Source organism: Nymphalis io, chromosome 19, assembly GCF_905147045.1.
Source record: "Nymphalis io chromosome 19, ilAglIoxx1.1, whole genome shotgun sequence".
Taxonomy (NCBI): domain Eukaryota; kingdom Metazoa; phylum Arthropoda; class Insecta; order Lepidoptera; family Nymphalidae; genus Nymphalis; species Nymphalis io.
Window position 1 is genome coordinate 8415764 of NC_065906.1, and position 25178 is coordinate 8440941.

The window sequence follows — 25178 nt, forward strand, 5'->3', positions numbered from 1 at the left end:
GGGTATAATCCTAGTTCCCAAGTTAGATGGCGCACTGGCGTTATAGAGATGGTTAATTTTTCTTACATCACAAATGTCTATGGGTAGTGACTATTTATGATCAGGTGACGCATTTACCCGTTCGACTATCTATTTTATTAAAAAGAAGCCCTTCTAAATAAGAGGTGGAGGAGGAGTCAGCCTTTATCCAGTATTTTGGACATTTACAGTATTTTGGCAGCATTTGTTGGTTTTAATTGCAGCGCTATTTTGTAAGAACTTACTATATTGCTCACTCGTGAAATGAATGTGAAATTATGTCGGTTGTTAACATATTATAGTTAAATACTGTTTTGATGCGTGGATTATTGAGATGTTATAATTATTAAAAAGCCGAGATGGCCTAGTGGTTAGAACACGTGAATCTTAACCGATGATCGTGGGTTCAAACCCGGGCAAGCACCACTGAATTTTCATGTGCTTAATTTGTGTTAATTCATCTCGTGCTTGACGGTGAAGGAAAACATCGTGAGGAAACCTGCATGTGTCTGATTTCATTGAAATTCTGCCACATGTGTATTCTACCAACCCGCATTAGAGCAGCGTGGTGGAATAAGCTCCACACCTTCTTCTCAAAAGGGAGAGGAGGCCTTAGCCCAGCAGTGGGACATTAACAGGCTGTTACTGTTATAATTATTAGGGTCAATGTCGCATATCACCTTCTGACATATCACGACCGATTAAATTTTATCTTGTTACGCGCTATTGTCAAACAGCGAGTTAGTACAAATGTGTTAAAGCTTAGTGCAACCCTGACATTCTTTCTGATAAAAGTTTATTGTTTCAGGTGAAAAATCTATTGAATCTGAAAGCTCAATTTAAGGCCATCACTGGCACCGATTGGACACCCAAAACGGGCGTCTGGGTTGCTCCGACGCAGGATTCCAACAAGAAAACCGTCGAGGTATTTATAACATATAAAATATTTAAACTGAATTATATAAAGTTCGGCCGCTAAGAGAATACCGACGTCCGTCAATTGGTCGTTTTCGACCAGTTATTTTATTTATTTTTAATCAACATGTCAACAACGAAGTGTCGATTTAAAAAAAAAAAGTCATATGTCTTTTCCACATATAATGTTATCTCCAATAGTTTTTAAACTTTAAATGCATAATTTAAGACTACACATAAACTTTACTGGTGGTAGAGCTTTGTGCAAGCTCGTCTGGGTAGTTACCACCCACTCATCAGATATTCTACCGCAAAACAGCAGTACTTGTATTGTTGTGTTCCGGTTTGAAGGGTGAGTGAGCCAGTGTAATTACAGGCACAAGGGACATAACATCTTAGTTCCCAAGGTTGGTGGCGCATTAGTGATGTAAGCGATGATTAACATTTCTTACAGTGCCAATGTCTATTGGCGTTGGTGACCACTTACCATAAGGTGGCCCATATGGTCGTCCGCCTTTCTATTCTATATAAAAAAAAACTTTAATTATATTCCTCTACTGGCTTAGTTAATTAAATTTTACAAGTACACGATTATTGTCCAGAACAGCGCCGCTGCGACGATGGGCGGTAACGGGGATGACATAGCAAGTGAAGTGACGAAGCAAGGAGACCTCGTTAGAGAACTCAAAGGGAAGAAAGCGGACAAGGTTTGTATGCAATATATACCTTTATAAATTGGTTTCGCCGAATCGCTCCTATAAAACTTATTAAGTTTTTCTATAAGCGATGTATATTGTATATGTATTGTTTACATTTATATATATATATATATATATATATGTCAGAAATAATAAATGTAAGCGGGTATACGACGTCACTTTTTAGAATAGCAACACCACACAACGTGACGTATGTCATGTAGGTTGGTCGGTTGTCAGACGTCAAGTGTGAAAAATATAAAACGGGTGCCTATTTTATTATGTAGCCGACTGATGGAAATATAAAATATAAAGGAGTATGTCAGTAGCGCTTGTGATCGTTTTGTCGAGCGACCCCCGCGGTCTCTTGGTCTCTCGCTCTCAGGACAGCGCCAGCGCCGGACGTGCGCACTGACTGATTTAATAAAATCAACATATTGGACGACAATGGCGGCCATTAAAATGGCAATCCATTTGAATCCGCGACATATATGTATGTACAATGCACTCGCCCGTTAGGTGTTGCAAGCATCTTAATACAGGGTTGTCTGGAAGAGATCAGTACTTGAGTGATAAGACCTTGCACGCATCATTTTGAGGTCCACATTTTTATTTATATAACAGGGCTTCTCTTGAACTTTTGTTTTTCTTTTTTTTTACTTTTGTCTTTTTTTTGTTGTGAGTGTGCAATAAAGTTGTTTAATAATAATAATATGTATGTATGTAGTATTTCATTGGCGATGTAAGAAATATGAACTATACCTTACACCACCGATATGCCATCAACCTTGGGAACTAAGATGTTATGACCCTTGTGTCTGTAGTTACACTGTCTTACTCACCTTTCAAACTTGAACACACGTTACTTGGTGGTCGAATATATGATGAGTGGGCGGTACCTTAGTCATTGAAATCTATCAGCATTGAAAAGCGTCAGGTCTCTAAATACAGTAAACAATGTCTAATAATAATTTCACATTTCAATGTTTTATTTCATTCAAAAAAAAAAATCAAATCAACAGCCAATCGTTGTCCACTGCTGAACATAGGCCTCTCCCAAGGTGCGCCAAAGCTCCCTGTCCTCCGCCTTCCGCATCCAGTTGGTGCCCGCCACCTTCTTAAGGTCGTCGGTCCACCTGGCTGGAGGGCGCCCTACGCTGCGCTTGCCGATTCGCGGTCTCCACTCTAGGACTCGTCTGCTCCAACGGCCATCGGTCCTACGACATACGTGACCAGCCCACTGCCACTTCAGCCTGCTAATTTTGCAAGCTATGTCGGTGACTCCGGTTCTTTTCCGGATAATCTCATTTCTGATCTTATCCTTCAAAGATACTCCGAGCATAGCTCGCTCCATAGCACGCTGAGCGACTTTGAATTTGTGGACTAGTCCCGCATTTAGTGTCCACGTTTCGGCACCGTATGTCATGGCAGGTAAGACGCATTGGTTGAAGACTTTCGTCTTCAAACATTGCGGTATAGACGACTTGAGGACTTGACGAAGGTTGCCAAATGCTGCCCATCCCAAGCGAATTCTTCGATCGGCTTCCTTCTCGAAGTTGTTCCTACCGACTTGTATTATCTGTCCTTGTTATTTCATTCACCAGGCTACAATCGACGCCGAAGTGAAGAAACTTCTAGAATTAAAGGCGAAGTTCCAAGCGGTGACCGGCGCCCCCTACACCGCGCCCGCGCAGCCCAGAGACACCAAGCAGAAGGAGAAAAAGGAGAAGCCGAAAGAAGTGAAAAAGGAGACCAAACCTAAGGAGCAGGTAAATTATTGGAAGTTAACTGCTGGCATTGTGGCGTGGCAAGATGGCGTGGACTTTATCTAATTTAATAAACTAATATTGTAACAACGTTAGCGAATTTAGAAAAAATAATTTCGTAAATAATACATGTCTCCATTTCCTAATATAATAATGCTAAGGCGTTGGTGACCACTTAACGTCAGGTGGCCCATTTGCCCGTCCGCCTATCTATAACATACATAAATATAAACAATATAAAAATCCCTACAGTAATTATTAAAAATATCACGTAAATATTGATAACAGGCATCAAAGCCGGCTAAGGAAGAGTCGTCGTCTGGCGTCAAGAAGGTCACCCGTCTCGGGTTAGAAGCGAGCAAGGAAACAGACCTGCCGGAGTGGTATTCACAAGTCATCACTAAATGTAAGAAACACACATTACTATTTACGATTCGATTTTAACATTCTTTAGGCGGGACATATAGTGCAGTGTGTGAGCGCAAACACAAGTGCACTCTTTCAATACGATACGACCGGAAAGAGTTAAGGCGCAGGACGAAAGTTTTACGTGCTTTCCGAGGCATGAGTGTAAACGCTTTCAGACTCCTGTCTGGGGACCAATTCTACTAACAAATTGACACTTTATAGCGTAATCGTTATCATTTTCCTATTCTTTAAATTATTTATCGACTATTAGCTTAAAAGTTAGCAATTAAGTTTGGTTTTGACTTAACTGTATATGTTAACATCATATAATATAGAATAATCAAAGTTGGGTTGGAATTGAATCGGGAACATATCATAATCGTTATATAATAGTAGATTTGGTCCACTATTTATGTATTTTTTTTTAAAGAAAAATCAATTATAATTTTATTGACCAGACTCGGGGTCTAACCACAAGACCAATAAATCAAATCAATCAATCAACAGCCAATCGTTGTCCACTGCTGAACATAGGCCTCTCCCAAGATGCACCAAAGCTCCCTGTCCTCCGCCTTCCGCATCCAGATGATGCCCGCCACCTTCTTAAGGTCGTCGGTCCACCTGGCTGGAGGGCGCCCTACGCCCTAAGACCAATAAGGCTGTAATAAATTATATACTCTGTACCACGTGAAAGATGTCTATGGGCGATGATTCTGGAATATGATATTTGCCAGTCTGCCTACCACATTATAAATTAAATAGTTGCAACATTAAATTTTGTCATATTTATATACATAATGGGTGTTTGTTATTTTTACAGCGGAAATGATTGACTATTACGACATATCCGGTTGCTACATCCTGAGGCCGTGGTCGTACAGTATCTGGGACGTCATTAAAAATTTCCTCAGCGCTCACTTCAAGAAGTTGGGCGTTAAAGACGGATACTTCCCTATATTCGTATCAAAGGTACAGTAATAGTAACAGCCTGTTAATGTCCCACTGCTGGGCTAAGGTCTCCTCTCCCTTTTGAGAAATAGGTTTGGAACTTATTCCACCACGCTACTCCAATGCGGGTTGGTAGTATACACATGTGGCATAATTTCAATGAAATTTGACACATGCAGGTTTCATCACGATGTTTTCCTTCACTGTCCAGCACGAGATGAATTATAAACACATGTTAAGCACATGAAAATTCAGTGGTGCTTGCCCGGGTTTGAACCCACGATTATCGGTTAAGATTCACGCTTTCTAACCATTAGGTCATCTCGGCGTATCAAAGGTAAATAAATTGTAATATATGACAATACACTAATTGTAATTTTTTTTTTATTTATCATTAAATGAAATATGTTTTTGGTTGATATATACGAAGGTTAAATAATTTATTTGAGACACTACTAACCTAACGGCTAACGGCTAGTAGCGTCTGAACACTTCGAGATACGGGAGGTATCGCGAAGTATTCGCGCTTCCCCGCACCGCGCCTCGAATCCGATACGTTTAGTACCGACAGCAAGGCTTTTATGTAACACAAGCATATCATTATTTCAATATATGCACTTTTCATTATGAAAGTGTATAAGCCTCTCATTTTTCTGTGTCTATTGTCTATTCATGTATTTGACTTTATTTTTAAATTATTTCTTACTTTTTTTCTTTACTTATATTAATAAATGCGACAGTGTGTTGCCATACGATAAAAATATAATTATTATTTTTTGTCAACAGTGCTAGTAGTTATGCCTATGACGTCATTTTGTAACTGCCGACGATGGTTTTCTCGAAATGAACGGGCAGTAAACAATAATAAACTAAGTTTTCATTTATTACGAGTAAAACACTCAAAGATGGAAAAATAAATATTTCATACAATTTATTTAAGTATATATATATATATATATATATATATATATATATATATATATATATATATATATATATATATATATTATGTACAAGAAACGTCGAGTGGAGTAAACGATTAATAAGTAACGTGTCGGGTGTCAGGCGGCGCTGGAGCGCGAGAAGGCGCACATCGCGGACTTCGCGCCGGAGGTGGCGTGGGTCACGCACTCGGGCTCGTCCGAGCTGGCCGAGCACATCGCCGTGCGGCCCACCTCCGAGACCGTCATGTACCCCGCCTACGCGCGCTGGATACAGAGCCACCGCGACCTGCCCTGCAAGCTCAACCAGTGGAACAACGTCGTGGTACGCACGCACTCGCACACTCCCATAGAATTTACTCTATAAGTAAACGATGTTCGAATTGAAATATATATTGAATGTACCGTAACCGTAACCGTAACAGCCTGTGAATGTCCCACTGCTGGGCTAAAGGCCTCCTCTCCTCTTTTTGAGGAGAAGGTTTGGAGCTTATTCCACCACGCTGCTCCAATGCGGGTTGGTAGAATTCACATGTGGCAGAATTTCAGTGAAATTAGACACATGCAGGTTTCCTCACGATGTTTTCCTTCACCGTAAAGCACGAGATGAATTATAATCACAAATTAAGCACATGAAAATTCAGTGGTGCTTGCCCGGGATTGAACCCACGATCATCGACTAAGATTCACGCGTTCTTACCACCGGGCCATCTCGGCTTAATATTATATATTATATAATTAATGAATGTAATACAATGGAAAATGATCTGTTCGTGTCAGAGATGGGAGTTCAAGCAGCCGCAGCCGTTCCTGCGCACGCGCGAGTTCCTGTGGCAGGAGGGGCACACCGCCTTCAGGGACCAGGAAGAGGCCGCGGAGGAAGTGCTGCAGATACTCGGTATGTATTACACATATTTAATATATATGCATATAGAATCTGTTTAATACGTTAGTATGGTATTATTTAAATTAAAAAAAACAGAAAATTGTTTACGTGCTACTTAAACGTGGCATATTATGTTATGGTAAATTAATCCACGGCTTCCCATACTTTTTCTGTATAGACCCTTTCTATAGATTCTTATAAAGTAAACAATATATTTCAATGTTCTCATTGAAATATATTGTTTATATTATCTTCATATATAGATCTGTACGCGCGCGTGTACGAAGAGCTGCTAGCGATCCCCGTCATCAAGGGACGCAAGACTGAGAAGGAAAAGTTCGCGGGTGGCGACTACACCACCACTGTGGAGGCGTACATACCCGCCAGTGGCAGGGGGATACAGGTACAATCGACATTATCCCTTTTTACCGTTAAATAATAGATGAGATAAGTGGATGATGATATAATGTCACGATTAAAACTCTTTGAATCCGTAACATTAATGAACATTAGAAGTCCATACACTGTATAAGTACATGCACTTTAAGTTAAAACGTTAGGTTGGTTGATTAGGTGAAGCGCCCTCGCGTCCCGCCTGCTGCGTCCGGGCCGGGTTGTTCGCTTTGGTACAATGTGAAGTGGTATCTTAATTCTCTACCGACGGTGGGGACCATGACCAATTCGGCGAACTCATGTGGTACTGGTGGTAGGGCTTTGTGCAAGCTCGTCTGGGTAGGTACCACCCACTCATCAGATATTCTACCGCAAAACAGCAGTACTTGGTATTGTTGTGTTCCGGTTTGAAGGGTGAGTGAGCCAGTGTAATTACAGGCACAAGGGACATAAAATCTTAGTTCCCAAGGTTGGTGGCGCATTGGCTATAAGCGATGGTTGACATTTCTTACAATGCCAATGTCTAAGGGCGTTTGGTGACCACTTACCATCAGGTATATGCTCGTCCACCTTCCTATTCTATAAAAAAAAAAATGTTGTAAATTATGACGTAACTGTAAGAAAATATGTTTTATCAGGGCGCAACTAGTCACCACCTCGGACAGAACTTCTCAAAGATGTTCGAGATTGTCTACGACGATCCCGAAACACAGGAAAAGAAATATGTGTTCCAGAACTCCTGGGGACTCACGACAAGAACAATTGGTTAGTGAGATTAAATGTCACTCAGCAGCCTCCGATAAATGATTAATAGTTCAAACATTATGCCCATACTGTGCATACATTATGTACATAATGTGTGATATATACACCCAAATTACACTTTGATCTTCTATTCAAGATGAAATAAGAAGTAAAAAACTTTGAAACCAGTTTTCTTTTAAACTTACAAAGTAAGTTGTGTATTTGTTTGATATGCTTTTACATTACAATTAGTGGTTAAATAAAAACAAATGTGGTCCAAAAACTAGGCGTGATGGTCCTCGTGCACGGAGACGACCGCGGCCTGGTGCTGCCGCCGCGCGTGGCCGACATCCAGGTGGTGGTGGTGCCGTGCGGCATCACCGCCGCCAGCTCGCCGGCCGAGCGTCGCGCGCTCACCGACGCCTGCCAGCTGCTGGTGGACGAGCTGGTGGCGGCCGGCCTGCGCGCCGAGGGCGACTACCGCGACAACTACTCGCCCGGCTGGAAGTTCAACCACTGGGAGCTCAAAGTACATTGAACATATGTCATACAGCTTTACTAGTTTCGTACCCAGCTACAACGCTAGCCGAGACCAACGTAGATGACCTACAAACTATAATAATAAATAAATATTTTCATACTTTCTAACACGAGCAACGGACAAAGACAAGATGATCATAGTTGCTTAAAGTCGGCGGAATGTGATGGTGTTATCTTGACGACCGTGACTCCCGCAGGGCGTGCCCATCCGAGTGGAGCTGGGCCCCAAGGACCTGGCGAAGGGCTCGGTGGTGGCGGTGCGGCGCGTGGCGACGGACAAGCTGTCCATCCCGCGGGCGGACGCGCCCGCCCGCCTGCGCGCTCTGCTCGAACAGACGCACGACGAGATGCTGGCCAAGTAACATTACTTCATACTATTTTTTTCATTGATAAGATAAGTTATCTAAGCACGTAATTAAAATGAACGATGGACATATTGAGCTTCCCATTGAATTTTATTAAATAATCCGTCCCCTAATCTTTGATAATCAAATCAAATATTTAAAGCTAAAAATTTTGTAGATAATTTCAAATTGGGTAATTTTATTTTTAGAGCAACAAAGGAACGCGACGAACGATTATCATTTGTGACTAAATGGGACGACTTCACAAACGCTTTGGAGAGGAAACATATGCTTCTGTCGCCATTCTGCGGTGAAATACCATGCGAGGATAACATTAAGAATGATAGTGCCAGGTAAATTATTTAAACTGATACTTACAGGTGATATAAAGAAATTGTAGTATAAAAAATAAGTCATCAAAAACTCTTCCTTGTACCTGTACTAAGATTTTTATTTTTTTTTTAATTTCTTTATAATTTGTCAAAATAAAACATCTATACGATTTTTTAAGTGATCAGTTTGAACCTTTTTAAGTAAAACCGTCAAAATTTATATTAGCATACATAATGTTTACTATAATTTGAAATTAAGATTTTTTGAATAACCTAGAAATATATACTTTTTGACTATTTTTTCGGTATGGACAATTGTTATTTATAATAGCTATGAAAATTTAAAACTGTTGGATAAACATTCCTGTTATATTACAGGAATGATGATGACCAAACATCAGAAGTGAAGGGTCCTGCTATGGGAGCGAAGTCCCTTTGCATTCCCTTCGAGCCACCGCGTCAACTCACAGCTGAAGACCGATGCATTCACCCAGCGTGCAATAATAAACCCAAATTTATAACACTCTTCGGTCGAAGCTATTAAATTATTAACATTTATGCAAAATAAATTATTCATATAAATGGTCTTTGGTTTTTTATTTAATTTTATATCAAAAGAAACTTGAATTATATTTTATATTACAACCAAATAGTTGTGCACAATCGACAAACTACATGCTAACCTTTGTAATGCCACTTTAAGGCAAAGAGTAGTGTAACCGGTAACGTGTTACTGTGTAGCCATTAAAAACCCGGGCAAGCACCACTGAATTTTCATGTGCTTAATTTGTGAATATAATTCATCTCGTGCTTTACGGTGAAGGAAAACATCCTGAGGAAACCTGCATTTGTCTAATTTCACTGAAAATCCGCCACATATGTATTCCACCAATCCGCATTAGAGCAGCGTGGTGGAATAAGCTCCAAAACTTCTCCTCAAAAAGAGGAGAAGAGGCTTTTAGCCCAGCAGTGGGACATTCACAGGCTGTTAAGTAGCCTATTATAACCACAAGAGGAGTTAAGACAAATAACAAATTTTATATTTAAATGTCGCGATATCATTGGCCGAGACTTTAATCTATGATATTCAATATGGATTCGCGAAAAAAATGACGTTTTCAATTTCCGCGAAGTTGTAATCGGAACTTAAATTAAAGTAGTTATAACTAGTTAAGTGGAAAAGTGTTGTAATATAAATAAAGGTAAATCATTCAAGAACGAGATGGCCTAGTGGTTAGAACGCGTGCATCTTAACCGATGATCGTGGGTTCAAACCCGGGCAAGCACCACTGAATTTTCATGTGCTTAATTTGTGTTTATAATTCATCTCGTGCTTGACGGTGAAGGAAAACATCGTGAGGAAACCTGCATGTGCCTAATTTCATTGAAATTATGCCACATGTGTATTCTACCAACCCGCATTGGAGCAGCGTGGTGGAATAAGCTCCAAACCTTCTTCTCAAAAGGGAGGGGAGGCCTTAGCCCAGCAGTGGGACATTAACAGGCTGTTACTATACTCAAGAACAAATCGCGTGAATATGTAAATCTAGGGTTTGTTTATCTTTACTCCTTCAATTGGAATAGGGTATAGGTATAGTGCGACAATAATCTTGTGGCAATTCAATCACATTTACAGGGGTCAGGTCACGTAGTTGTAATTTAAGGATTACCAGTTAATAAAATTACCTTACTTTTAGGGAATACATAAATGCTTATAATCGAGTTTTGTCTTATGCATAGAAATCAGCGTCCATGTCTTCAAAAAATTAAGTATAAGAATTAATAAGATAACACGTAACAACAGGCACAAGGGACATAAAATCTTAGTTCCCAAGGTTGGTGGCGCATTGGCTATGTAAGCGATGGTTGACATTTCTTACAATGCCAATGTCTAAGGGTGTTTGGTGACCACTTACCATCAGGTGGCCCATATGCTCGTCCGCCTTCCTACTCTATAAAACAAAACATATAATCATCATTCTTCATATTGTATACCAATAAAATCTTTTTTCTTCTATAATATGATATCTCTTATTTAAGGCTTAGTAGTAAGTAAGGTTAAGTATTAGTCTTTGTGTTCTGAATTGTTTTCTAAAAGGAAAGAGGATAACTAAGCCCTGTTATCCAAGTTCAATTCCAAAAGTGATTGGTATTGATTAGTGATTTCCATTTATTCCCAGAATAAGCATGTTAGTGGAAATAAATTGACAATTATAATTATATGTAAGTTTGCTGTCTAAAAGGCTTCTTTGGTCTAAAAGGGTCCGTTAAAGGAATAGGAAAGTTACAAAGGTATCTATATTTTAACCGTACCGTAACAGCCTGTGAATGTCCCACTGCTGGGCTAAAGGCCTCCTCTCCTCTTTTTGAGGAGAAGGTTTGGAGCTTATTCCACCACGCTGCTCCAATGCGGGTTGGTAGAATTCACATGTGGCAGAACTTCAGTGAAATTAGACACATGCAGGTTTCCTCACGATGTTTTCCTTCACCGTAAAGCACGAGATGAATTATAATCACAAATTAAGCACATGAAAATTCAGTGGTGCTTGCCCGGGTTTGAACTCACGATCATCGGTTAAGATTCACGCGTTCTTACCACAGGGCCATCTCGGCTTCTCTATATATTTTGCTATCTCTTAATTTCACATGTAGTGAAATGAAGAGATAGCAAAATATAGATAGGAGGATAGGATAGGATAGTGATAGAAAAAAAATGTTTTGTTATTTTTTTTTTAATTGAATACATTATTAGTAGTACAGTTAAAGTTTATTTTTCCAAACTTATATGATGCCTTATAATTTTTTTATATATATCTGGCTAGACATGTATTAACAATTTAGTTAAAAAAAAAACTATTTAGATAGTGATAATATCAATAAAATTTATATTTCATTATAATACCTTAGTGTCAATATTCACAAGTTACAATACTTATTTCATTATTATTTTTAGTAGCTACTTGTTTTGTACAACAGATTATTAATATATTTCAATCATTGATAATTATTATCACAAATAATATCTCAATCAGTCAAACATTCGAACCTTCAATTTTAGCAATATGGTTCTCAAGTAACTTAATTCGTCGTTTCTTAGAATTTAAAAGTTGAATAAATTTCCCATATAGATTAGATTCTAAGGATTCTTTAATGTCAATAAGCTTTTCAAGTTCACTCTTGCATTTGTCTATTTCATTATTCAGTAGCTCATTATTTTTCTTTAAACCTTCTATTGCTGATTGCAGCAATTTATTTTCATTTAATAAATAATCTATGACACTGTCTTTGGTTTCTATAGATTCATCTCGTTGGAGAGTCACAAAACCATGAACCAAAACTGCAGTAGAGTCAATAAATATTTTTTTCCAACAAAATTTTGCCTCAAAAGTATTAGATTCGGAATGAGTGAATTCATACTTATACATATCATTGGTTTTTTTTAAGGCATCCCTCACATTTTTTGCATATTCAACTGCATCTTCATGGAGACGCTCTTCAAATGACTTGGCTAGTTCCAAAGAGAAACTGCCTGACCAACTGTGATCATCGCTAAATATCTGGATACAAAACAAACTACTTTCACTTTGCGCCCAACATACTTTTGCATACAAAAAAATATTATTTATCTCAAACTTTGTAATAAATGTTTCTGAATTCATTTTCATCTGATAAATTTATTTTAAATGATTCATTCGGCTAGCACATATTTCATTTTAAAACATTTTTATTCTATTATCATACATCTGTATCTCACACCTGTTTAGTTGTTATTTGTCTATTAATAAATGGTTGAACAAATTATTATCATTTAGATATTTCGTTTATTCGTTTATTGTGCATGAAGTTAATTTAATGTTTGTGTTTGTATATTCTTTGAATTTCTTTGACACTGACAGCAACTCAATTTTTTGTTTCTGTCCTACGAACATTATACTCTGTGTTTCTGTCATTCCGTCTCCAGTCTCCACCAAAACAGCCAAAGTGGAAACTTGTACTATGTGCACCAATTGGCAATGTTTCAATTGTTTCATTTTTAGTCTGATGTACAATCAGAATACTAGATAATGAAAAGCTTAACAATCATTTAAACTAATCAAAAATATCATACATTTTTTTCTTGCTGATAAACGATGTACAAAAATATAATATATTAATTTAAAAAAAAGATACATAGCAATTTATTAAGCTATATTAATATAAAAAAGGATACTTGTATGATACAACATATATTACAATACATTAATAAAATAAAACAATCAAACAATCAACAGTTTTAGCAATGCAGTACAGTTTCTGATATTCGATTAATTTTATCTACATATATTTTATATATGTATCGAATATCGGAAACTACTGTACTGCTTAAACTTGAGGAAACTATTTATGTATATTTTTTACTTTTACTGGTGGTAGAGCTATGTGCAAGCTCGTCTGGGTAGGTACCACCCACTCATCAGATGTTCTACCGCTAAACAGCAGTACTTGGTATTGTTGTGTTCCCGTTTGAAGGGTGAGTGAGCCAGTGTAATTACAGGCACAAGGGACATAACATCTTAGTTCCCAAAGTTGGTAGCGCATTGGTGATGTAAGCGATGGTTAACATTTCTTACAACGCCATCGTCTATGGGCGTTGGTGACCACTTACCATCAGGTGGCCCATATGCTCGTCCGCCTTCCTATTCTATAAAAAAAATGAAAAAATATTTTATAATTTATATAGAATACACCTATATTATATCTATAATACACCTATATGCATTATGCAGCTTCTTATATTGCTATTATCTGTGTAAGTTTTCTTTTAATGTTTTCAGTTTTGTCGAAAGCGAAAGTTTCTCAATGGGTATTTCTGCAATTATTGACCATGTTTGTATGTGTTACTTTAAATATTTTTATTAGAACTTACAGGTTACATCATACATAATTCACTCCAAAATAAGACTTTGTTTTCGACTGGATTTTCATGAATTTGAAAAATTAATTATTGAGCCAGATATATTAAAACAAATACGATTTTATCCGAATTTATCCTGAATAGGATACAATATTAACACTTAATGCTGACTTTTATATTTTGATATAATCATAATAATTATTAATGTATAATAATTAAAATCGTCATATCAGTATGATAAATACTATACATCTAACGTTTTTATACTCGCTAGCGCCAATTTATAGGCAATAAAATTATCACTAATAATTTTAGGATATAAGTTGTACGTGAAAATAACATACATACAGCATACATTTTTAAAAATTTAGTTTATTGATCATAATAGGCTACCTTTACGACATTTCAGACAAATTTTACTACGGGATGATTAAATATTTAGTTTAGACTTTTAAATTAAACAATCAAAATTACTTAAAAATCATTTGTTTATGCAAAAATCATAACTTTTAAATTACAATCAAATTGACGGACTTTTCTGACACGTCGGATAGGACCATATAAAGTAAAAAAAAAAATCTATAAATAGGCAGTTTACATGATTGTACACATAATCTATGAGTGCGTTTTTAAACATTTGTTCAAAATGTTCTGTCAAATTTTTAATAAATCGTTCCTGGCGGCTTTTACCTCAAAATGAAGCGTTTGTCGGATAAGTCCGGCACACATCGCCATTCAGAGGTAAAAAACACTTTCATTAATCAAAAATTAAAAAGTTTATTTACGAGATCAGCTTTTAATATTTCCTAAGTAAATAACACAACAATAAATAATCAAACAAATAAAAAAAAAAACAAAAAATAGACAACATTCATATATTGATTTAAAAAGATAATGTATTCATTTAAAATTATATCGAATTCTCATCACAATTCACAAAAAAGTATTGTACCTCTAACTAATTAAATAATAAATTAATTACCTGAAAATAATATTTACTATATTTACATTCAAATTCAATCAATGGAAATTTAATTTTATTCATAATAGTATTTATTTAACAGTAGCCAAACAAAAATAAAAATGTCATTTATTTTAAGCAAACTACATGGCCTTATTTCGACAATTTAAATAATTGAATACCTAATGGTGATAATACCTGATGCTATTTAGTTAGCTAAAGTCAAATAAAAGCACTCATTGTACAGTAGAGTTTGGCCAGCAGTTAACAATAAAAACTATATCGTGTCGTTATCGATATCTGGATACGGCGAAGATCGGCATATACCGGTCTTTGCCTCTAACAACTAGACGGACTTAACCACTAATGTACTTAGAGGCTATAATTGTATCATTAGAAATAATTTCTTAAAATATGAGTTTTATTCAACTTTGAGATAATTATTAGATAAAGAAATTGTTTTATAAAATTGTAAACTAATGTACTAAGCTGCACAGATCCGAATAACATCACATAAAAATACACAGCGAATTTTTTTTTAATAAGGTGGTATCGTCTTGATGAAAGTTAACTGACAAACTAAATTTCAAATGAAATTTTTTCTCTCTGTGTTTTAACTAACGCCATGTGCTTAAATTTATAGATATTAGAACAGTAAACCGTTTTCATACATCATGCTGCTATGTACGTAGCTGTTAAGAATTAGTCGTATTCCTTAGTGTACGGCCTTACCCGCCCGACGGTCTTCTCCGAATTGACCTTATATATTTTTATATATTGTGTATTTTTCGAGTACTTTTAGTGTAATGCACAATGGGCAGTCCAATGCTCCATACAAAACTACAAAAGTGAAACATGTCGTTTGCTATTTTGCGTTTTCTAAAACGCAAAAATATGTTTTACAAAAGGCAAAAATATCTGCCTGTGTGGCCACACAGGCTGTCCGCACTTTTTTGAATAATTGTGATTTTCATGACATAATGAAAGTTTATAGTACAAATATTGTGTATCGATATTTATTAAAGAATTTGTAATAAAGGTCAGAAATAAAGGTCAGAATTAATATTCATAGATTTTATAATCCTTCTGCAAGGTTTTAATTATTCGGTATTTACCTAAAATAATTAAATGCATTTCATAAGTGTGTTGAACTCTTATTTAAAATTTAATATAATATAAAAAATATGTAATTATATATAAACGGTTAGTTCACGTTGTTTATTTCATAAATACGTACAATAATGAAGATTCTGCTCAAACCTATAAGAAAATCAGTACAAAATAGAAAACACTCGTCTTAAAAATTCACCTTATTTGGTTAAATTGTACGAATGAGATTTTGGGCATTCGATGAAACTGTGAAAATAATAAAAACCATCTTTATTTTTAAGTAATATTTATTACATAACTTATTTACATGCCTATTATTCTTTGTTGTTTTTTATTTAATTTTTTAAGTTTTAACATGGCTTGTATTTTTTCAATTAAAATACCAAATTGAAATAGGAAATCTAAATTAAAATTTAACCATCATTGTAATTTATACGACGATTTAAGTAACATAACGACTTCATTTTTTTTTATATTGAGCAAATTTAAAAATTTCTTGCTTAGTGTTTTTTCCATGTCTACTTTTAAACTTAAAAATTCTTCTGTATCGTTCAAGCATTTTTGATATTCTTTTTGAATATTTTCAAATTTAGATTTATAGTTGCTTATTTTGTTACATAAATGCCTATTCAAAGCTAGTGAAATATCAATCAAATCTAAACGGGTAATGTTTGGAGAAGTTTCTAATTCTACAGGTAAGAAGCCTTCGATTATTACTGATTCGTTTTGTTTTCTTTTCCAATAAAAGAAACCACTTTTTAACTCATAGATATAATCTTCCCTATATTCCGATAAACACCTTTTTATACTAGCAATATATTCTTTTTCAGGCATTTGCAAATTTTTACTGAATCCTGTCAGTCGATGTGCCGAGAACTTTCCTTTCCAAACATTATCATCGTGGTATATGAAAATTTCAAAGGATTTTGATTGCCATCCTATTAATATGTAAAGCGGCCCGTTGTGAGTAAGTAATTTTGTTACAGTGATGGCATCTTCCAGTTCCATATCTTCTTATTTTAGAAGGATATTAATTCGGAGAAACATTAATTTATTTAGATGCATATTGTAAGCCGGTTTTGAGTACGTCTTGATGACATTTGATGAATTGTTGTTACTTTTCAAAATTAGATAATTATATTATGATTGAATAAAAAGTTGAACTGATTGATTGAATAAAAACTAAAAGTATAAAGCTTAAAACTTTTTTCGTATATAAATGACATTGAAAGAAAATTTATCCCTTCATTCGATGCAAAATGTTCGTTTTACTTTACTTGATATTTATAAAATATTCTTAAAGTCAAAATTACATTTTACATTTTGATTGTTGCTTTTATATTAAGTCAAAAAAAAAACTGACATTGACAATAAATCTGTCGGAATTTAGGAATAGGTTAACAAAGTGTATACAATATTACTATCACTATATAATATGCGTTTTTGTTTTTCAATATTATATTGAAGTTAATAAATACCGTTATCCATTTTTTTAGTACAAGTCATAAACTCTGGGTAGTAGTTTGAAATTATAAAAAATATGAAAGACAGCGTTGAATGTATTAATAATTCTGATGAGGAACAAGACGATGAGCGTGTAAGTAATAGCCAAAGTTCGACGAACACATGATCGTAATAACTTATAAAATGCGTTACGTTAATATAAAAAGTTACACATTTCAGATAGCTATAAAAAAAGAATTGTCTTCACTATCCTTTGAAGCTCTTCAGAAACTAAAGGAGAAAGTTGGGTCGAAAGTATATAAACAAGCTATATTTGGAGAAAATAAAAAAGTTCCCAATGCACCAAAAGTCTTTAAGAGAGAAAATAAAAACAGGCCGAGAGAGATGAGCTCGAAGAGGCCGGTGCCAATGTTACAAGAGGTTGTTACTATTAAGAAAAAAGAAATTCGGGATCCAAGGTTAATATTCATATAAAACAAGGTTTTAATATAGTGCATGCAGTGCACTATACAGCAGGTTTTGTTATAATTTTTATAAAAAACTCTTTTTATTTAAGTTAAAATAGTTACACTATGTAAAACGTAACGTAACAGCCTGTGAATGTCCCACTGCTGGGCTAAAGGCCTCCTCTCCTCTTTTTGAAGAGAAGGTTTGGAGGTTATTCCACCACGCTGCTCCAATGCGGGTTGGTGGAATACACATGTGGCAGAATTTCAGTGAAATTAGACACATGCAGGTTTCCTCACGATGTTTTCCTTCACCGTAAAGCACGAGATGAATTATAAACACAAATTAAGCACATGAAAATTCAGTGGTGCTTGCCCGGGTTTGAACCCACGATCATCGGTTAAGATTCACATGTTCTTACCACTGGGCCATCTCGGCTCTTACACTATGTACAAAATGTATATAATTGATACCATAGCAAATTATATAACTTTACAGATTTGATCCGTTATGTGGCACTTTTGATAAGAAGGAATTTTCTGAAAACTATGGGTTTCTCTCCAACATTCGTATAAATGATATCAAAGCTATAAGAGCAGAATTGAAGAAAACAACAGATCCTGAAAAAGAACAGAGTCTGAGAAGGCTATTGCAGCGTTTGAATGATCAACACAAAGACAGCAAAAAGAAGAAAAAAGAGAGAGATGTATTACAAAAACAAAAGGATGAAGTTGATTCAGATTTCAGAACTGGAAAGCACCCACACTTCAAAAATAAATGTAAGATTTTTTTTTATATAAAACTAAACAATCACACAAAATTTCATGTAGCAGTTTTTGTCAGTCACTTTGTTTCTGTAAGTTTTTTTTCTAGTTAAAAGTAACCTGTATTTCTCTATGGCCAATGAACTACCTCTGTGCAAAATTACTTTGTTTCATTGCCTGTGTTGCTGTGTGAAAGCAAGACAAACCCGAGTAACACACTTCATATTCTTTAAGCAAGCTGTAGAAAAATTTCTTTGTTATTTGGTTCATTAAAAAATCCTTATTTCTGTTCATGTTTGAATATTAACAACATTATGGTAATATTAAAACAGTACAATAAAAGCTAATTGACTCACATTAATAAGAATTTTTATGCCATTTTTAAAGGTTTGGTAGCTCAAATAGAAGTAAAAACATTAACATTTTTTACATGGTTATAACAAAAAAAAAACTGACTGCCTCGTTGGTCTAGTGGCTTGATGTAAGGCTGCAAACCCGGGCCAGTAAAAAGTTATTGGGTTTTTCGGTCAGAAAATTCACAGTGGCAGCCCGGATTTTGGACGTTGGGAGTGTGTACTCTCCCGTGCCTCGTAAAGCCGTTGGTCATGTGCCTAAACTCTTTCCTCCTAAATATCACCTACGTAGTTTACGCTAATCTCGCTTGAGATTGGCTGCCCATGGCCAAAATCGGTCTGGAGGACATTATTATTATTATGGTTATAACAACAGAAATACACACAAAAAGATTACCTTAATTGTTTAGTTTTTACATTATGTATATTTACAAAATTAATATACCATATATGCATCCTATATGCTGATTAATAAAACACAAGTTTGATAATCTTATATAAATTTATTTGGTTATATGGTTGTAACATTTAATTGGTATTAACCAATATTATTGGTATAGTCATTATGAAGAAATTTTAAGATTAACATGTCCATTTTTACAATGTGTAGGAGTAGAAAAAACTTTGATGAAATCAGACCAAATCTAAAATGTTAGAACTATTAGGTCCTTACATATGAAATTGGCGTTTTGTACGGGAATAATATAAAGTCAATTTTTTTTTTGTAAAATATATTTAATTAATCAAAGTATGCACCGTTGTTACCTATGCACTTTTGCCATCTCATAGGTAGTTCATTGATCCCTTTACTAAAAAAACCGAGAGGGCGAGAATCAATAAACTCTTTGAAGGTGGTTTGGACTGCCGCATGGGAGTTGAATTTTTTTCTTTGTAAGAAGTTGTCTAAATTCCGGAAAAAATGGTAATCTGTTGAAGTAAGGTCCGGGGAGTACGGTGGATGTCTCAGATATTCCAATTGTAGCTCATCTAACTTAGTGGTTGTTTGTTGTGCAGTGTGTGGTCTTGCGTTGTCGTGAAGCAGCAGTGGCTTAGAGCGATTGACCAATCTCGGTTGTTTAGCCAACCTTTCCCCTCAAAAACAGGAGAGGAGGCCTTTAGCCCAGCAGTGGGACATTCACAGGCTGTTACGGTTGTTTAGCAGCTAGTTCTTCCTACATGGTTTCCAGTTGGTGACAATAGATATCTGCTGTCATCGTTTGGCCAGATTTTAGAAAGCTGTAGTGAACGACTTTGGCGCTAGTCGACCAAACACTCACAAGTAACTTTTTCTGAGTCAATTTTCGTTTAGGGCAGTATTTGGCTGAGTCTCCAGGGTTCAGCCATTTCGACAAGCGCTTTCGATCGTACAGTATCCACTTTTCATCACAAGAAACACAGCAATCGACGCGTGTTTGCAAGTTCGATTCACTCAATTCATCGTTCAAATTTTTTTACTTTCCCGATTTGCTTCAAGTGGATCAATACAGTTTTATCACTTACCCCGAAGTACCCTGCAGCTATCTCTGAAGTGCTTTGTGATGGATCCGCTTCCACAATAGCCTTTAATTCTTCATTTTCCACTTTGGTCTCCGGCCGTCCACGGGGTTGGTTCTGAAGGTCGAAATTTCCAGAATGAAAACGTTGAAACCAAGAACGTACCGTGCTTTCTTTTGCGACACCAGCGCCGTACACATCATTAATCCTTTGAGCTGTTTCTACAGCACTGGTGCCACGGTAGAACCCGTACTCGTAAATATACCGATATTTCATGTTTTCCATTGTGCGGTAATAAGCGACGCCAAAGAAAAAAATAATGAGGAGAAAACAAATGAATGACTGTTTTCAAAACTCAAATGTACCAGAGAAAGGAATTTATAAATTTGAATTTTGAATTCTTAAACAAAGACTCCTCTTTCCTATTTCAGATCAAAATGGTCAGTACGACAAAACGCTAATTTCATATGTAAGGACCTAATATTTCACAATGCCAACAGTAGGTTTCGACATTTTTAATGATAGCGAGATAGTTATGCTTTTGTACAACTAAATGATGTCAATTGTTTCACATAACAAAAGTTTTTCATTTATTATTATTTTGCATCAATTTAGTTATTTTATATTTTATCAATTAAAGTTTCAACACTATTCTGGTGCAGCGTTGTTGTCTATTCTTCAGCAATGGGGATACATTTAAAAGCTATCTACTGTAATTGTAATAATATAAAATTAGATCAGGACAATATAATTTCTGTCAAAGGCTAGCCAACAAGACAATGTAAGCATGTGTTTGCAGTCAGTCTTGCAGTTTTTATTCCCGTACTTCCACTGCCTGATGGGATGGCAATTCCATACGTCCAAAGAGTGACCAAGTGCAGGACCAACATACTCACGTTTGCACCAAAACAGTGAAATGTAACAATGACAACAATGGCCTGGATTTGAGCTCGAGGCCTTGGGACTTTCTACCTAAAGCAGGCCGTTAAATCGCTGAGACAAAAATAGCAACAAGATAGAAGTCAAACTCTATTTTACATATAATGCGATCAATTTCATAAACTCATCATTTGCTTTTAATTTATTGTAATATAAATATTTTTCTTATAGCTGAGTTACGCGTCGAGACACTTGTTAAGCAGTATGAAGAATTAAAGAAGAAAGGCACAGGTCGCATCCAGAGACATCTTAAACGCAGACAACAGAAGATTAAAAAACGTTCTTTTAGAACTCCAATGGGAGAAAGTTGAAAATGTTAATTTATGTTATGTACATATGCAGTTATTATGCTGCTAAAATAAAGTGGTTAAAATATATTCTTTATTTATTTAATCGATCTCGAATCATCTGATTTGCAAAGTGAGTATTTTTTCCGTTTTTGAGTGGGTAAGTCCGTGAATCGATTTTGCATTTTTTCACATTATTGATTTGACATTCGAAAGAAAAAAACACGGCATTGCTTAACATATCACCCGCACAGCAACATTAGTAAGTTAGAGTAAGTAAGTAAGTAAGAGTATAGATACAGATTTTTTAGGTAAATAAAGAGAAAAAGTTTTAAGTAACAGTTTTATATTTTAAGACTGGTAGGACTTATAGTATGCAAGTCTTATAAAGTATATTTTGTACATTTTCAGCTAAACTAAGAAAAGTTTAGGTATAAATATATAAATTAATGAGAGAATTTCAATTCTCTTCCATCCATCGAATGTGGTGGCCATTACTGGAACAGGCAGCCCAAATTCCAGGGTTTGTCGATGTAGTAAATGTGCATGGTAATTAATCCAGGGTTATCCGCCAATTTATAAAGACATTCAGGTCCGTGGGGAACAATAACCTGAAAAGTTATAAATATATATTTTTTAATTTAGGCTATTCGTTTGTTTTATGGTTTTGGCCAAATAGTAGACTTTAAAAAAAAATGATCCTTTTAAAAGTGATACCTAATTTTGGAGTTTGTCTAATACTAAACACATTTATATTGTTCTCAGCTAATTGCTATTAATGTAAACAAAGAAATTATTACAATTTCTTTGTTTACATAAGATGTGTTAAGTTTATCTATACATATAGGTGTTGATATGCTTTTTGCTTTAAATAGTAAAAAAAGGTTTTTTAACGTATTTTATTTCAATTTAATGCAGTTAATTAGAACTTTAACAAATAACTTTATTAAAGATATTTATGTATCGGCAAATCGTATTGCAAATTTTGAGAGAAGGGAAACGAGATGTTCCCTAAATTTTTGACACAATAAATAAAAATTGTGCCAGTTACAAATGTGCTAGAAGACAAAATTATTTACCTTGACAGCTAGCCTAGGAGGTCTTTCAAACCAGTCACGTGAATTTGGCTCGATAGGCAGTTTTCCGAAGACGACGAAGCCGGTTCCAACCAAATCGCCGGAGTGGACGAGGGGGAACCATGGGTACAAGGTATCAGCCTGGCAGGGGGTCGATTCAGACATGTTGTAATAGTAGTGACGACCTAAAACATAACGCTTATATTTATTTCGTGTCAGTGATGTTAAATCATTTGGCTAAAATGGTTTGATATTGGCATGATGATGGCGCCTTCCAGCAGTGGTCGAAGTCTAACTAGAAAATTAATATGTAGGTATATTTATTTCATACCCATCCAAGGAATGCAGGCCTGCTTAGTATAGATGCTGTTCTCAATGTCACTAGTCTTGCTAGATACTTTATCCAAACTTCCGTGGAACCCGGTCAACCAGACAGCATCTTGTTGCAAAAGCTTACTAGAATCGTACAATGCAAGACGATCAGCAGCGCTCAATTGAAGATACTCTGTAATTACGGGAGTCAGTAGTTAATTTCTTGTTTATTTATCATCACGTATAAGATACGAATATTGGGCAAGTAGGATTATATACATATACGCAAATCGAACCAAATCCTTCTATATTTTTGGTTAAGAAATTTAATTAGATGACATTTTCCTCGAAACAATAACAATAATGATCTCCGGATCGATTTGGGGTGTGTGTGTAACCATTTATTGTATTACATAATAATGTTCACTTACTACTGAATTAAAATTAAAACGGCTAGATAACTGGTGCTACGTCTAACACCAGTTTTTATACAAATATCAACTTATAGATATGAATAAAATGTATCTACACTAACCTTCTGATACGAAAAATTGTGAGATAGCCCAGAATTTCCTAATTTCTCCTGTAGGAATTGCAGGTACCCATTCCACGAAACCTTGGGTTGCCCAGTCATAAACTCCCTCTGTGAATTTATCTTGAGGTAGCTAAAAAATTTATAAAACATAATATTACTGGAACTTACGATTGGACAATGTTTCTTTTTCTTTAAATATCAGTAATCAGGTAAGATTTGTCGAAAGATTTTAATCGTTGGTTTAATTGATATTATCAGCACAAATACAACAAATTTATATCTAAGAGTACTTATGAACTCAAACCTAGAAAGGAAAATGTTTATGTGTACATATTAAAGGCGCAGCTACCGTGGGACAAGATTCATTCTGTTAATTTCCTTCCATCATTCACTAGCTTTATCTTTTTTTAAGGATTTACTAACATTGATATTTTAATAATGACTTTTAAAAGATTACTTCGATCATTTTAAAATAGTAAACGTTAAACTATGAATCACAATTGAAAAGTGATATAATTTACTACTTACTGCTACTTGTAATCCAGCTACAAAGCCGTTGTCATCATAGTATGCGCAGAAAATGAGATCGGAGTGGCAGTAAAGGACAAGGGATTCCCGAGCGCCGGGAGCTCGCTGTGTGAGCGTCCAGCGCTGGATGACGGCCGCAGCTATTGTGCGGGGCACGTCGAAAAAGAAGTCATTGCCAAGGTTGAAACCAACGTTGAATTTCACTGCAAAAGATAAATGAAGCACGCTGTTAATTTTGAGTCTAACTAAAAATACCTGCATATATATTTTTAAATTAACCCACGTGATAATTTCATAAACACACATATTATGTATATAAATAAGTCTGTACATAATTATACACTATTTTTTTAAATGAGAAAAAAAGAACCTTGCTTATATCAGTAAAATAATCATAAAACTCGTTTATGTATTTTCTGATAAAAACCACAAACATACAGACATATGGAGGAAAAATGAATACCTTCCTCTTTTGAAATATATTATTAGAAATAAAACAACTCACCTCTGAAGCCTACATCATGCGCTGACACTGGAAAATACAATAAGTTTATTAATATTTCATAATTTGTACATAAAATATTAATACAATAATATATTCATTTTAAAATTTACCGCACGCCACGGCGAGCCCAAGGAATAGCAGTAACCCTTTCATGATTAAGATTGGCACTGCACTGGTTGTAATGAGGGCAAAAATCAATCCTATATATACTTTTTACTAATCCCGCTTGTTAATCACGCCCGATAAAGTATCAGTACCACCGGATTGTTTGATTCTAGGATGTGACAATACGAAATGTAATTTCCGATGAGTACATTTATTTAATGATTTTGTTTATTATTGTAAAATAAAACAAAATAAAATTATTGTCTAATGTTATTTCACATTATTAACAATTGATTTCAAATTAAAAACTCATATATAACAAACAATCTATATTATATAATACTAGGTTTCAGCGGCTTCGCCCGTGTCGAATTGACAAAAATTTTTTTTTCAGCTATTTTTTGTTACTTTTTTTCAGGTTCAACTAATTTTAAAGTATAGTTATAAAATATTTGGAATATATAAATATAG

At 35.3% G+C, this 25178-nt stretch overlaps 5 protein-coding genes across 6 annotated transcripts in view; 2 read left to right on the forward strand and 3 right to left on the reverse strand.

Moving 5' to 3' along the window:
* Positions 1-9519, forward strand: part of LOC126775929 (bifunctional glutamate/proline--tRNA ligase) — a 32692-nt gene extending 23173 nt beyond the window's left edge. Inside the window, exons 19-31 of the mRNA XM_050498110.1 lie at positions 827-943; positions 1536-1640; positions 3236-3400; positions 3686-3803; positions 4626-4774; positions 5819-6019; positions 6475-6592; positions 6844-6983; positions 7612-7738; positions 8005-8246; positions 8455-8615; positions 8811-8954; positions 9312-9519. Coding sequence (XP_050354067.1) covers positions 827-943; positions 1536-1640; positions 3236-3400; positions 3686-3803; positions 4626-4774; positions 5819-6019; positions 6475-6592; positions 6844-6983; positions 7612-7738; positions 8005-8246; positions 8455-8615; positions 8811-8954; positions 9312-9477 — 1953 coding nt within the window. The 3' untranslated portion in view covers positions 9478-9519. The remainder of the gene's footprint in view (positions 1-826; positions 944-1535; positions 1641-3235; positions 3401-3685; positions 3804-4625; positions 4775-5818; positions 6020-6474; positions 6593-6843; positions 6984-7611; positions 7739-8004; positions 8247-8454; positions 8616-8810; positions 8955-9311) is intronic.
* Positions 9520-11729: 2210 nt separating this feature from the next.
* LOC126776024 (DNA repair protein XRCC4-like) lies at positions 11730-12804 on the reverse strand. The gene has a single exon (XM_050498278.1). The coding sequence runs from the start codon at positions 12596-12598 to the stop codon at positions 11966-11968; it is 633 nt and encodes a 210-aa protein (XP_050354235.1). The 5' UTR covers positions 12599-12804; the 3' UTR covers positions 11730-11965.
* A 3454-nt stretch (positions 12805-16258) lies between these two features.
* LOC126776029 (uncharacterized) lies at positions 16259-16997 on the reverse strand. The gene has a single exon (XM_050498284.1). The coding sequence runs from the start codon at positions 16904-16906 to the stop codon at positions 16319-16321; it is 588 nt and encodes a 195-aa protein (XP_050354241.1). The 5' UTR covers positions 16907-16997; the 3' UTR covers positions 16259-16318.
* LOC126776022 (ribosomal RNA processing protein 36 homolog) lies at positions 16799-21736 on the forward strand. Of its 2 annotated transcripts, XM_050498275.1 has the most exons (5): positions 16799-16865; positions 17395-17495; positions 17582-17820; positions 18308-18588; positions 21531-21736. In XM_050498275.1, exons 2-5 carry the CDS (start codon positions 17439-17441, stop codon positions 21668-21670), a joined length of 717 nt encoding a protein of 238 aa, XP_050354232.1. In that variant the 5' UTR covers positions 16799-16865; positions 17395-17438; the 3' UTR covers positions 21671-21736. The 2 variants fall into 2 exon arrangements, with proteins under 2 accessions (XP_050354232.1, XP_050354231.1); XM_050498274.1 differs by lacking the exon at positions 16799-16865 and having other exon boundaries at positions 17305-17495.
* A 278-nt stretch (positions 21737-22014) lies between these two features.
* On the reverse strand, positions 22015-24762 carry LOC126776011 (uncharacterized). Its single transcript, XM_050498263.1, has 7 exons — positions 24713-24762; positions 24603-24629; positions 24098-24300; positions 23570-23699; positions 23054-23227; positions 22726-22907; positions 22015-22257 (listed from the first exon to the last, which is right to left on the reverse strand). Exons 1-7 carry the CDS (start codon positions 24753-24755, stop codon positions 22141-22143), a joined length of 876 nt encoding a protein of 291 aa, XP_050354220.1. The 5' UTR covers positions 24756-24762; the 3' UTR covers positions 22015-22140.
* Between the last annotated feature and the right edge of the window lie 416 nt (positions 24763-25178).

What these genes read in the sequence shown, in the direction of transcription:
- LOC126776024 (XM_050498278.1), bottom strand. Translation starts at nt 12,598, where the DNA reads ATGAAAATGAATTCAGAAACATTTATTACAAAGTTTGAGATAAATAAT.
- LOC126776029 (XM_050498284.1), bottom strand. Translation starts at nt 16,906, where the DNA reads ATGGAACTGGAAGATGCCATCACTGTAACAAAATTACTTACTCACAAC.
- LOC126776022 (XM_050498275.1), top strand. Translation starts at nt 17,439, where the DNA reads ATGAAAGACAGCGTTGAATGTATTAATAATTCTGATGAGGAACAAGAC. An exon ending in AGGAACAAGACGATGAGCGT is followed by an intron (nt 17,496 to 17,581) that starts GTAAGTAATAGC and finishes TACACATTTCAG; the next exon opens with ATAGCTATAAAAAAAGAATT. An exon ending in CCCACACTTCAAAAATAAAT is followed by an intron (nt 18,589 to 21,530) that starts GTAAGATTTTTT and finishes TTTTTCTTATAG; the next exon opens with CTGAGTTACGCGTCGAGACA.
- LOC126776011 (XM_050498263.1), bottom strand. Translation starts at nt 24,755, where the DNA reads ATGAAAGGGTTACTGCTATTCCTTGGGCTCGCCGTGGCGTGCG. An exon ending in TAGCTGGATTACAAGTAGCA is followed by an intron (nt 23,700 to 24,097) that starts GTAAGTAGTAAA and finishes TAAATTTTTTAG; the next exon opens with CTACCTCAAGATAAATTCAC. An exon ending in GGCCTGCATTCCTTGGATGG is followed by an intron (nt 22,908 to 23,053) that starts GTATGAAATAAA and finishes GTTATGTTTTAG; the next exon opens with GTCGTCACTACTATTACAAC.